The sequence below is a fragment of the Nasonia vitripennis genome, chromosome 4, assembly GCF_009193385.2.
Source record: "Nasonia vitripennis strain AsymCx chromosome 4, Nvit_psr_1.1, whole genome shotgun sequence".
Lineage (NCBI taxonomy): Eukaryota > Metazoa > Arthropoda > Insecta > Hymenoptera > Pteromalidae > Nasonia > Nasonia vitripennis.
The window spans coordinates 21,972,187-21,986,372 of record NC_045760.1 but is presented as its reverse complement, the minus strand read 5'-3'; the positions used below and the strand labels follow the sequence as shown (position 1 = coordinate 21,986,372).

Genomic DNA, 14,186 nt, shown 5'->3' with positions numbered 1-14,186 from the left:
AATTTTTTGAAAATAGTATATTGAATATTTATGATGAAAATAGGTGAAAATAGATGAAAATATGAAATTCAAGTTTAAATTACAAAAAAATTGTCGAATAAGCTACATATGCTTGTCGAATATTTTCTCTCAAATGTGGTTTAGTCCACTACCTTCGGAAAACTGTTGCTTTTCTTCGTCTAATTATTAAAGACATACAATAAAGTAGATACCAGCCTACTTCAAAATAAAAAAGAAGATCTGGACGCATTGCTTACACTTTTTGATCAAAAGACTGTATTTTTTTTATTTAACTCATAAAGCTCAACTATTTACTTACTACCCAGCAAAAAATTTAACAAGAGGTTATATTTTCCAAACTGCAATAGCGAAAATAGCAGACGATAAGTATGATGCAGTAGTGTTTAGAAGTTAGTAGCGTAAGAATTAAGAGGTTGGCCGCTTGGTCCTGGTATACTTTACAGAGACTCGGTGTAGTCCAGTAAAATTAGCTGTGAAATCGCCCTGCGGTAGAAGTGGCTGCATTTTGGATATTTGGTAAATCGGGGTCGGAAAAGCCGATTCTGAAATTTGCAGCTTCCTAGAATGAGGGGTTCTATGCGAAAACAGCGTGCGAAAGTTATTTTTGCTCATATCTCGAGATCGGCTTGACCTATGAGAAAATGGCTGGCATCAATAGAAAGAGCGTTAAATTTTGCATTGGAAACGATTTTTTAATCGATTCCGATGAGCGCAAAGTTCCGAAATAATTAATGAAAAAGAAATTTGCTTGGTGTAGAGGCAGGGGAGGGGAGTGCGCAGACGACATGGCCGCCGCAGCTCCGTGAAGTCCTAAAATAACTTTCATATATCGTAATAAAAAAAATACCAGTAATTGCGGAATCGATAACAACGTTAACAACCGCAAGTTACAAAATTGCGGGTGGTTTTCTTTTTTTGTAAAAAATCAAAAACTTTTTGAGTCGTCAAAACTATGGGTATACGGTTTTGTAAGGAGATACCCATTATTTATAGATATGAAACCAATATGAATCGTTCCCAATTTAATTGCGGTCTTTATAAATAATTGCGTTACCACCAAATTTGCTGTAATTAATTAGTTATTAATTAATTTTATTTTGGCGATAAATTTGTCCATTCCATAGTCCGCGTTCCGGCTGTCCGATTGGTTCTGCGCATGACTCGAAGTCGAAGGAGCAGACAGCAGTACACAATTTAAATTCGCGTTACCACGTAACCTCAAATTAATTGTAAATAAAGCTAACGCTTGTGAATCGTGCTTCTAACAACGCTGAAGAATAATGGATCAGATAAATATCAAAGTTTTAAAATAATCGAACGTAAAGAAAAGCAAGAATAATTTACTTTGTTTTTCTTTTATTATTTTTACAGGCAACAGTGATAAATAGGATTTGTGCAATGGTAGTAACAAATCATCATCTGTTGAAAATGGCACTCAAGCAAAATTGTGCATTGATTCTGATCTTAATAACATCAGCCACAATATAGAAAACCCTCTATAGTTTTCTACTTATTCTCCGGACAAGTTATGGATGGCGAATGTGAAAAGGTTACAATTTACAATTTGGTGGCTTATTAAGAGAATCAGTTATCAATGAAATTAATTTTGATGATGTTAATTCACAATGCCAAACGACAAACTCCATTTGTCCAAAGAATAAGCACATCCAATGCGATATACACTCCTCTGACATGGCAGCAGGGAGATCCAAGAAGATCATATACCACAGATATTGAAATGAGCAAAATCTGAACCTGACTTTACGATGACTAACTAACAATTATTTTTCATATTTATACTTTTTACTATATTTATATTTATACTATTTATACTTATGTTATTTTCAACTATTTATAGTCACCAGCTGTACCTGCAAGTTCCAATGGTGGTACTGGAATAATAACAAAAGAACATACAAGAGCATCTCTTTTATCCGAGCTTTTGTCAATCATAGGAGATACAAACTACAACTACGACGACTAACAACTATATGATAACCAATCTATTGAGGGTGATGATACTGTTACTACAGTTTCTCCATTATACAAACAGTATGTATTGGCATTCAAAAAATTAATTTGTAAGTATCTTAATGTGATGAATCTTTTTTTTCTGTAGAATGCTGAATGTTTTTGTGGAGAAAGCTGCTATTGAAGATGCAATTTACTATCTTGCTGAAGGATTGCGAAGCAGCACAATTGATTTGGATGCTTTCCTCAAACAAATCAGGCACCTATCGAGAAGACAATTCATACTCAGGGCACTCGTGTCTGCACTTTGAAAGCAGAAAGCTGGATTAGCAAATTAAAAAAAAAGAAAGATCCTTTCACATTATTATTTTATTTTTCAAAATGTAGTTAGCGCCACAAAAAACGACTCTTACTTTTCTTAATTTTATATTTTAAGCTTTATTAAAATAATGATTTTTTATAGGTATCAAAGTTTGCTGATACACGTCTATAGTATCATCCTCATCCATCTGTATAACATAGAAGTCCAGTTCATGAACAGGTTGACTGACCATCAAACCAGAATCGCACTGCAGTAATTGCAAGTTGTCTGCAATTGCTTGTTCATAAAGTGTTTGGGATAAATTAAATCCTGCGTAAGTAATCAATTGGAATTCCTAGACTATGGTTGTAGTTGATCAAAAATTTGAAAATCCAAAAAACTATTTTTCTAATTGAGAAGTTATAAAAAGGTGAAACAAAATGCGTTAAAAAACTTATATTTTGTAATCCACAGCAGTTTGTGGTCGATGCGTGATCTTGGTATTTTGTATCTTTTTTTTCATATTAATAGTGTTGGCCATTATTGACAAGAAAAACTTACTATCTTTCTTACGAACAATCAGACTGCCATTTATCATTCTGATAAGTAAGCAGATTAAGAATCCTGACTAAAAACTAGGTATATCTAAGTACACACTGTACAAAGCACTAAAGAACTACGATTTTCACTCAATTTTTATCATCTATATTTCCTTTGTGGATTTGCACATCATTTTCAACTAACATCTTGCATACATATTTGATACATCAGCTGATACTCTGATTGGTAGCCTTGCGTTCAAAGTTTAAAATAATAGCTATATAAGTGTTATACTAAAAGAGATTGGATTCTTGAATCAGCAGAAACTTTTAACTTGTTCTTGATCAAACGTGTCAAGCATGACATATATTTAATAAATATATATACATTATCTATCTTGAGGTGTTCTACGTTTTTATAAGTACTTGTCATAGGAGCTGAAACATATTAAAGTGAAATAGAATTATGTATAGATTGATTGTTCGTTCATAACACTGTTAAGAGATGTATTTTCATATTTTTACCGTTTATATACATTTTTTCTTGCGTAAAACAATATAGCTGGTTTAATTGTTATTGTACTTCGTTTAGAATGACGTTTGATAATATTGGTCAAATTATTTCTTTCTTCCCATTCTGTGTTTGGTAATCTAATAAATACGTAATAATGAAGTAAACCATTTTCATGAATTGGTAAATCAAAAGCTATTACTCCTAGTAAATTGTACTCTTCTTTACATAAATTTAAACGTGTAGGAATACTATTCAAGCGAGCCTGCATGTCCTTATGAATGATGAAATTAGTTTCTAATTCAATACATAAATAACTGTTGATCTTGTAAGTTAACCGAGCGTCTTTTTGACATTGATAGCATTTTTTAATTTTTTTCGAAAAATATGTTTGTAAATAATTTTCTAATTCAAAAATTAAAGAATCTTCCATTCTTAAATCAGTGTTTATATGTTGTATGCTATATTTTTTTTTGTTAACATAATTGCATGTGCAAGTAATCGTTTTTTCAATAGAGTGTAGTAGCTCTCCTGACATTATAGACTCGAATAATCGAATTACATTATCTTGGCAGTCAATTAAAAGATAATCTGTTTTTATTGTTTGTGTATATAATTTCGGTTTGGATATGCAATAATCCATTCTCTTTGTGTAATATATATTTCTTGATTTGTTCATACAATATTCCCATATGATTTCAAAAATCTCATTTTTTTTGTTTTTTGATAATCCGATTTCAAATATTAAATAGTTGACTGATCCTTCAAAACAATGAGCGGCAGTCAATAGTTCTGCAATACAGTCTATTGGACAAGTATTAATTAATTTAACATCTTGAGTTGGCAATTTAATGGGGGGCAATTTTGATCCGTTCTGTATTAAATGTCTCCATGGATGGTAACTCAGAAAGGCATGCACATTGAATGAAGATTCTACCGAGCTCGTGCTCTCATTATTAGACCAACACGTTTCAGTATAACTGTTGTTTAAACTTGCATCTACACTACTGCATTCTGGCTTTTCTTCATTTTCAATCATTTTATCTAAATTTGAACTATCTTCATATAGCAAATTGTTTGAAGAACTTACATCTTGTATACTCGTTTCGACAAATTCTACCACTACTTCATTTCCAATCATATCATCAAAGTTCATCAGACTATCTTGATATTGAAAATCATTGGATGGACTTATATCGTGAATATGTGTCTCTGTTTCGCTTTCAATATAAGTTTCTTCCTCTACTTTTTTTTGTAATATTATTTTGTTTATCTCCAGATTGCAGTCTGGCAGTAAATTTGAGTTGTTGTTGCTTATATCCTCGCAAACATCTACTTCATGTACAACAACACTACATTGGTTTTTTTCTTCAATGCTTTCATACTTAATATAGAATAATAATGCTACTTTTATACCTAAATTGTTTTTTACTTTCTCAGGTTTTGAGAATTCAATATTAATATCGTTGTACTTATTCCAGATACCTTTCAGACTTCTGACATAAGCAACATAGTGACGTAACACATTACTTGCAATGGGTTCTTCATATGCTATTACACCAGTTAAAATAAACTTTCCAGTAGAAAATGTTAGAACAGGTACTAATTGATCTAAGTTTACGATTTTAGCTTCTTTTTCCACATTTATACAAAACAGATCACTTATTGAATATTGACATATAATATCTGTGTTTGAACAAATATTGCAACAATTTCTTTTTGCTAGCAGACAATTATGTATGATAACTGACAAGTTTTCAGAGACTAACTCTTCAAATGAAACTTCCACTAGATTACAATATTGATAATTACTTAGTTTGCAATCAAGACACTCCATTTTTATAAAAATGTTTGGATACATGATATATTTAAAAAATTCTCCTATTGACTTATTCCATGTTAATTTATTATTTGTTGATTGGCACACATTCTCGATTAATTTAATTCTTTCCGCATACAATTTTGTAAAATTAAATGTTCTAATATACTCTTTAAATAAATTCAAAAAAATCATTTTAGTGTTGCTCAATTTTTCAGAAAATTCATTTATTGAATCCTGCAACTTTTGTATGTTAAAGTAGGATGATACTAGCACTTCCAATACAGAATCAAAAAAACTTGATGTGGTAACAAATAATTTTTTTTTTCCGACTGATCTTGGTTTTAATAAATTATAATTTTTGATTATCTTTCGATTTTTAAGTTTTGACGATGGTTTTTGATTTAATAAATCTATTTCTGGGCATGCTTTCAAGTATGTGCCTCTTATTTTAACTTCTTGCTTACAATTTGACTTAATGTTTGTTGTCATGTTATCAAGATCTGATTTTAGAGTATGATCTTCGACATCAAGTGATATCCTGGGAGAGTCTTTGATTGATACATTTTGCCAAGCAGATTCAATAATTGATGTGATATCTTGAGCATCGAAATCTGGTCCACTTCCACTAGAGTAGTTTTCTTCATCACCATCATCGGAGCAAATTTCTGAATTATCGGAACTAGCATCATCATCTGAGGAACATTCCAAACTATTATTACTAACATCATCTAAATCAACTATGTTATACCCCATCCAGTTCTCAGTATGGTACAAATGTTCTAGTTTATTATTTCGTTTTGCTGCTGTCTGATTAAACGTCTGAATATTATTCTTAATAATTTCTAACGATTTGCTTGAATATTCGATATTTTTTACTAAATATGTATATAGTGAAGGCTGAGGATTTATTAAGAAACGTTCAAAATCATTCTTATAATAGTGAACCAATTCATTAACTGATAAACTATGTTTAGTTTCACTTATGTTCATCACTTTTGTCCACATAACAAATTCTACGCAGCATTTGATTAAATTTTGACAAATTTGTTCACTGTAATAAGCATTTCTCTGCCATTCGGTATTTTCTGTCAGTGTAAATTGTTTGGCTCTTATAACTATTTCGACAATGTAATTCAAAATCTCTATACATTCTTCTTCATAATTAATTTTTGAATATGTATAAGAATCTGTAACACTTATAAATTCTTCTTCGATAATTTTAATATTATTCTGATCATAAATTTCGTCTATCTTCAACTCTTTTACTTTTGACATGATATCTTCAAAAAAATCGTGTGTGCTTTGACCTTGAAATTCACTAAGAGAAATAACAAATACTTTTAAAAGTATATCCTCGAAGTCTTCCAATCTATTTTGATGGCTAAGCAAAACAATGCAGTATACATAAAAATATTTAATAGAATTAGTAGAAATGTTATGAATACAGTTCCAATTCAAAACTGTGCCTATTAAGAATTTTATATCTGTCATAATCAAACATTTTGGTAAGGTTTTAGTTTCATTACCTCTTAAGTACAGAAAACACTGAGTTAAATATTTTTCAAGTGATACATTTACATTGTACGCAGAATTTGCAGCTTCATAGACATTATAATTATAATCAACTATTAATTTGTTAGGTATTGGTGCGTCATTTCTCACAATTTCATTGAAAAATCTTTTGAATATGGTAGTGCTATTTTCATCTGTTGATAAATGGCATATGGGAATAAATTTATTGCATATACTTGCGCCAAAAATATATAAATAAATGAATTTGCTCGTTGTTCCATCTTGATAACAAAAATTTTTACAAAAATTCCCTACTCGTACAAAAATGTAATCTGTATTTTTCGTAGAATTCACTGCAGCGAAATCGATAGCTTCTGTTTCCCAATGAAAGATATTTAATGGAAAGGTAGAAACTTCTTTTATAATGTGCTTATACATGACATTATTCTGTAAAGTAAGCAACTCTTTTTCTTCGTCAAGATTTTTCATCTCTTTTTGTTCCGAAAAATAGCTTTCTTGAGTTACATTTCCCACTTGCAGATCAAATAAAACACCATTACGATTTTGTGCTACGTAATTTTGAATATTTCGTATTGTCATTTTCTTGGAATCGGGAAAAGCATACTTAGCATTGATAAAATTGCAAACGTCTTGCCATACAGGATGGCTTTCCTTTTTGACTTTGTTCAAATCATCAAAAATTTCAAAGTTTTTTAATGCCTCTACTTTTTCTTCATGAGACATCAACGGTTTTGGCCCGCGTTTACTCATTGTTCACGTCGTTTACTCGCAGTAAATTAACATATCTATTATTCCACAATAATAAAGGTATTGATATTTGTTTTCTTTCTATTGTCAGTACTGCGTGCTCAATGAACAAAAGACGATGTATAAAATAAGTCGATGCGTGCGTTATGACATGTGTACATCGCAGCGATAGAGGACATCGCTAAGACACTCAGCTTCTGCCCGCCAACCGATCTGGACGTTCTTCTCTGTAACTCTCCAGAAGACTCCATCGAGCGCCTGTGACCGCGTCTCCGAGATCCTGGACGTCCGTTACCGCGCATCACCAGATCTCTCCATCTGCAACCCTGTGTGCACAAAACCGATCTTGCGAGCCCAACTGTAAACAAACTTCGTGACGACGCCTTCGCCTCGCTGGCGTGGCGACTTAACGAACCCTTTTGAATAAAATCGTTGATCAATTCAAACTGGTTCTCGAAGTCCGATCTTTCTCCTTCACCTGCCGGCATTCTCCGTCTCGGGATTCAGGAAGCGGAGCTCCTTCCACTTCGCTACCTGCTCCAGAACCTGTTGAACAGACCCGGACCTGGACACAGCCTGGACGTGCTGTGAACAACGCCAGCGCTTGCTCTCCTGATGCATTGACCCAGATAACAGCACGTGCTGTCTCCACCGAGACTTGTTGTGCCGCACGGCGTGCTGTCCGTGTGCCGTCTCTGTGCTATCAAGCGGGGACATCTGGCGGGCGTTTTTTTGCAGAGCATGCTCTTGACGTGCCGCACGTCGTGCTGTCACAGTGCCGTCCAGTTGCTGTCTTGACATGCGTCCTAGGGCGTCTGTACGCGACGGCACAGAGACTGCACAGCGACAGCACGCGTGCCGCGTGCTCAGAATGTTGCATTATTAATAATTATGGACTTTAATTAGTAAAGAGCATACATTTATTACTTTTTTTATTCTCTCCAAACCGAATTACATTTAAACATTATTTTATTACATAATTCTAATTATTAGCGATGATTATTAGGTGCAATTGTGCATCAAATTGTAAGAAGAGTTGTGGCTCAGAGGCTAGAGCTTCGGACTTCTGATCCAAAGATCGTGAGTTCCAGCCCTACACCCGGCAGATTTTTTTTTCTTACATAAAATTTTTGTTATACTATATAACAAAATTTATTAATTATTTATGATGTAGATGCTTAGTTATGCGTTCTAACTAATTTTTATTTAGCGTTATTTTTATATGCGATAAAATCGCTCCCCGCCGGTAGCGTTTTCTGCTGGCACAGAGACGGCACAGAGACGGCACGTCGTGCTGTCTCGCCGTGCCGTCACGTGCCGTCTCTGTGCTGCGGCAGCTGGACGTCACGTGCTGTCGTGGATGCCGCCATCTCGTGCCGTCACGGGGACGTCTCTGTGCCGACACGTTGTTATCTGCCCCAATAACATCACGTGCTGGGCATTTTTGGGGCATGCGTGCTCGTCACGCGTGCTGTCGATGTGCAGGCAATGTGCCGACATGCGTGGACAAAAATCTTTAAAATTTTTTTCCCGCCACGCTGGACGGCACGTTGGCGGCATAGTGCGAGCACGCGTGCTCAGCACGAGTGCTGTCAATATGACGACACGAAATGTTGGCACATTGGCGACACAAAATGCCGATCCATGGCCGATTTTTCGAACGTTTGCATGCCGGCAATGTGTCAGCATTATGACAGCACCGCGCGCTGCATGCGTTGAGCAATTCGTGAGCATGCGTGCCTCGACACGCGTGCTCGCACAGTGCTGTCATTTTGATGGATTACCGTGCTCCGCGCGAAAATTTGAACCAACACGCGAGACAGCACGTTGGCGGCACGCGCGTGCTGCATGATTTCGGCACTCGTGCCCGCTTTTCGATGGCATTCCAGGATCACGCGTGCAGACACTTGAAGAAGCTAGGTGCTGGCATGCGTGCTGCATGCGTGCGGCACAGGTGCATCATATACGGGGCATTTGGACGACACGCGTGCGCATCTTTTAAAATTCGGCTAAGTCCCGAGACCGATAATTGTCTATGGAAAAAACAGCTTCAGGGCGCTGTGTACTATCAAAATGATTTAATTACGAGTTGTACCCTATGATAGATGATTGCTCAAACGTACATTAGTTTAAAAATTACTATTTTCACAATTAAAATTTGATTAATGTAACACATCCTCTTGACGTGCCGCACGTCGTGCTGTCACTGTGCCATCCAGTTGCTGTCTCGACATGCGTCCTAGGGCGTCTGTACGCAACGGCACAGAGACTGCACAGCGACAGCACGCGTGCCGCGTGCTCATAATGTTGCATTATTAATAATTATGGACTTTAATTAGTAAAGAGCATACATTTATTACTTTTTTTATTCTCTCCAAACCGAATTACATTTAAACATTATTTTATTACATAATTCTAATTATTAGCGATAATTATTAGGTGCAATTGTGCATCAAATTGTAAGAAGAGTTGTGGCTCAGAGGCTAGAGCTTCGGACTTCTGATCCAAAGATCGTGAGTTCCAGCCCTACACCCGGCAGATTTTTTTTTCTTACATAAAATTTTTTTTATACTATATAACAAAATTTATTAATTATTTATGATGTAGATGCTTAGTTATGCGTTCTAACTAATTTTTATATGCGATAAAATCGCTCCCCGCCGGCCATATGCCTGCATACGAGGAGCATGCCGTGCCGTGCGAAAAATACGCGTCCACGAAATCGGGAACATGCGCGCAAAATGCCTGCATACGAACGGCATTATGCTCGCATTTTATCGGCACCCGTGCTGGACAGATCCACCACGGAAGCAAGCAAAATGCTCGGTCATATGCTCGTCATATGACTTTCATGTGCGGATGCAAGTGGACCGTCATGCGTGCCCATTTCGTGCCGGCACGTTTTCAGCATTTTCAGAGCACGCTGTTATCTGGGTGGGGAGGGACCCTGACAAACGGAAAACATTTGTTCGGCACATGTACCGCCATCTAGTAGCAACATGGTCAAAAAACTTCTAAAAACGAAACGTTATCTGTTTCATGGAAATGTGTACAAATTATGTGAGCACGCTCTTTGTGTACAATATCTGTAATCAGTATATCCACACGACGTATAGAGGCAGCAATCTTTTGTTTATTATTTTTGTTTTCATATCAGCAATGTTCTAATAAATTATAATATGCCTAAAAAAGCAGAAATATCGACAACATTTCTTACAGCTGAATTGAAAAAAAGGCCAGATATTTTTCAGGATAATGGATCACTTCAAGGAAAAACGTGCAAAGTTTGGAAAGACTTACAGAAATCGTTGAATTTACGCATGCAACCACAGTCACTGTATTTACTTTTGTACAAGAATAAAGCTCTATTAGATGATTTAAAGAGTCATTTCAAAATAAAAAGTGTTGAAAAAAAAAAGAGATCATTAGATTTCGATCCAAATTATGTACCTAACGTAGAGAATGCAAATCCTTACAATTGCGAAAAATTAGAGTTCTTTATACAAATACCGAGAGATAATGTGATAGAATGTTTGAAAAGAAAAAAAAATAAAGAAGATTGGCGAGAAATAGTGCGTGATGAAATTTGGAAATCAACACATTTACAATGTGCTTTTGCCTTAAATGGGTATATAACAACCGAAAAATTCAAGTTTTTTGGTCAGTGTTCTGATTGTAAAAGTGGTATCGTTGGCGAATGTGTTAATCATGAGAATATTTTAAAAATCTGTGTAAAGACTTTTAAAACATACGATATACCTCATTCAAAAAAAATTAGACTTCGAGGATCAAGGAGATGTGCTGTAAAAAAAGCTCTTGCTCATCAAACTGCAAGCAGTTATCGCGAGGAAGAATTGCAAAAGCTAGATATGAACTACGAACCACCACAATTAAATAATACCATCACTTTAAGAAAAGTACGAGAAGAAGCATTGGATGAAATAATAGGGTATAAGGAATTCAAGAGATTGTCTATTACAAACCAAAAGTTTATAAATTATTGTGGTATAAGAAGGTTATCTATAAACCCTTTTTATGTCATATACTTTTCCAATGAGCAGCTTGATTTTTGGAATCGAATTCAGGATAAAATGTTACCTGTATCGTTTGATTCTACAGGGAGTTTGGTTAGGAAGTATAATTTCTACCCAGATGTTAAATCAAAAACTATGTATTATTATGAAGTGGTGGTTGGCATAGGTAAAAAAATTATACCATTGATTCAGGCCATACTTTCTATTCATCATGTTCCTGTAATTCAAGAAATTTTAGATAGGTGGTTAGAACATGGAGCAAAAGTGCCAAAAGAAATAACAACTGATGGTTCCTTAGCATTGCAAAACGCTGTTTGTCTCTCTTTTAATGGAATGACATTCAAGCAATACAATAATCAGTGCTTTGAAATACTCCTAAATATTAACAAACATGATCTTCCTCCCTGTTATTACCGACATAATATAGCACATTTTTTAAAAGCTGTAGGAAATTGGAACTGCATGAAAAAAGTTAATGATGTAGTTCAAAAGTTTTATTTAAGAGCTGTTGGATATTTGAGTCAAGAAGATAATTTAGCAAACTTTTTAGAAGTTGTGACATGGATTATTATAATTGCAAATAGCTCAATAGCCAAAGAAGGTACAAATCTCACACAAGTCTTTTAAAAATGATGCAGTTGTTGAAGACATATGAACATCAGTTAAATGAATTACCAATAATTACTGAAAGTAAAACATTGAATCAACAAATAAGCAACAGTAGCGTCGAAGAAGAGTCAAATAATAGTTGCAGTCTAGTATCATTTATAGACAGTCTATTTTCTACAACTATGTCTGATTGTACAACTGATGACATCATTACAAATAAAGCTAATTTTTATTATTTTCCAGAATTTTCAATTTTATTTCAAAAACAGTGTTACACTTTTCCTTCCTGGACTAATTGCATCAAAAATCATTTCAAATCACCAAACGAAGTTGGGACGTCTAGCAGATCAGAAGCTAATTTTAAAGATTTAAAATCTTCAATTCCACATCCTCTGAAGACTCAAAAATTCATCTTAAAGACATGTAAAAGGAATAAAGCCAAAGTCAAAGTTGGACTCACAAAACTTCAATCTGAAGAACAAGAAACAAAAAAATGTGAGAAACAAGAGAATAGTTTATTTGATTTAAGTTTAAAAAACCTTATTGATACAGTTGTTAAGAAATATGAAAAACTACATATTAAAGAGAACAACTAAAAATGGTAAAAATTTGAAAAATACATAACTCTCTTAACAGAGTTATGAACGAACAATGCATAATTCTATTTCAATTTAATATGTTTCAGAGCCTACAATAAGTACTTATGAGAACACAACTTCAAGATAGATAATGTATATATTTATTAAAAATATGTGGTGCTCAATACGTTTAAAGAACAAATTAAAAAGTTTCTGCTGATTCAAGAATCTAATATATCTTTGTATATTAAGTATACAGCTATAATTTTAAATTTCTAACGCAAGGTTATAACCAACATTGTCAGTTTCTATATTGCATATATACAATCAGAGTATCAGCTGTCAGATGCATATGGTTTGTTTACATTAGAGAGAATCAGATGTGTATTTCATCAAAATTTCTCAGAAGAAATTTGTTCTAAAAAAGAAACTAAAGATAATGTGTAATAAATCCACGTATTTGATAAAAGTTTCTACAATAAGTAAAGTACAAAAAAACACTTGTTCAAAGCTGCTGCAAGCATTGGAGCACCAAGAGACCGCTGTGAGTCAGGTGCTGCGACAAGTTGACCTCCACTGATCTCAACTCATTCCTACTGAGCATCTCCAATTGTATCATCCTCCTTGAGGATGTCATCCTGGTGAGGATGTCTACGAATCTGCTTGTATCAATGTAGATCCCTTCAGCGAGACACCACTTGATATAGATGTCACTTATACAGGTACATATGTGTGCGCTAATCTCCTAGGCTGATCTTGCTTCAATTAAAGCTTCCATCTCCTTCTTTTTGACACCGTGCATCCAATACAGATTTTGTACAATCCTTATGATTTTCCTGTAAAATTAAAAAATTATTGTATGAGATTAATAAAAGATTATTCATTTTAATCTTCTGGATATTTGGTAATAATAAATTGTTTTTGTTTGTTTTTTAGTTTTTTCTACTGCACCTTACAAATACTTACATACAAATAGCAGTCAACCCAGAAGGTACGATAAAAGCTAGATGTTGTGTTGATGTTCTTATGCAACATGAACTGTACAGTTAATAAATTCACAATACAGGTGCTTGAGCATCCGACAAAACAAATAAGTAGATTTTAGTTTTATCTAGATAATTTTTCAACTAGATGGATATATTTTAATAAAATACATTTTACAGATCATAGAAAAAAAACATTGAAGATAAGCTTATAAGCAGAATCCCAGAACCTTTCGAAAGTGTTACACCTGATCCATCCTAATAATTCAGCAGACAAACTTTATCAATTAGAGTTGGAAAACTATCAAGAATATGCACCTTATTTTTTAACATTTATAATTTGTAAATTTTATATACTTGTCGTTCCTCATCTTGGATGTTAGTCTGTAAGCTTTGGCCTGTTGGAATAAGGAGGAAGAATATTTCTGTACCTAAAACTATTTTATAAGCATTTGAATTCCATACATACAAAAATGCAAAAACAAAACAAAATATAAGTAAAAACAAAACTATAAGTAAATACCATACTAAATAAAA

At 34.1% G+C, this 14,186-nt stretch overlaps 1 protein-coding gene across 1 annotated transcript; it reads right to left on the bottom strand.

Annotated features, from left to right (window-relative positions):
• Positions 1 to 2,343: 2,343 nt before the first annotated feature.
• Positions 2,344 to 7,495, bottom strand: LOC116417147. The gene is made up of 2 exons (XM_031928677.2): positions 3,358 to 7,495; positions 2,344 to 3,270 (listed from the first exon to the last, which is right to left on the bottom strand). The coding sequence occupies exons 1-2, from the start codon at positions 7,446 to 7,448 to the stop codon at positions 3,249 to 3,251; spliced, it is 4,113 nt and encodes a 1,370-aa protein (XP_031784537.2). The 5' UTR covers positions 7,449 to 7,495; the 3' UTR covers positions 2,344 to 3,248.
• Between the last annotated feature and the right edge of the window lie 6,691 nt (positions 7,496 to 14,186).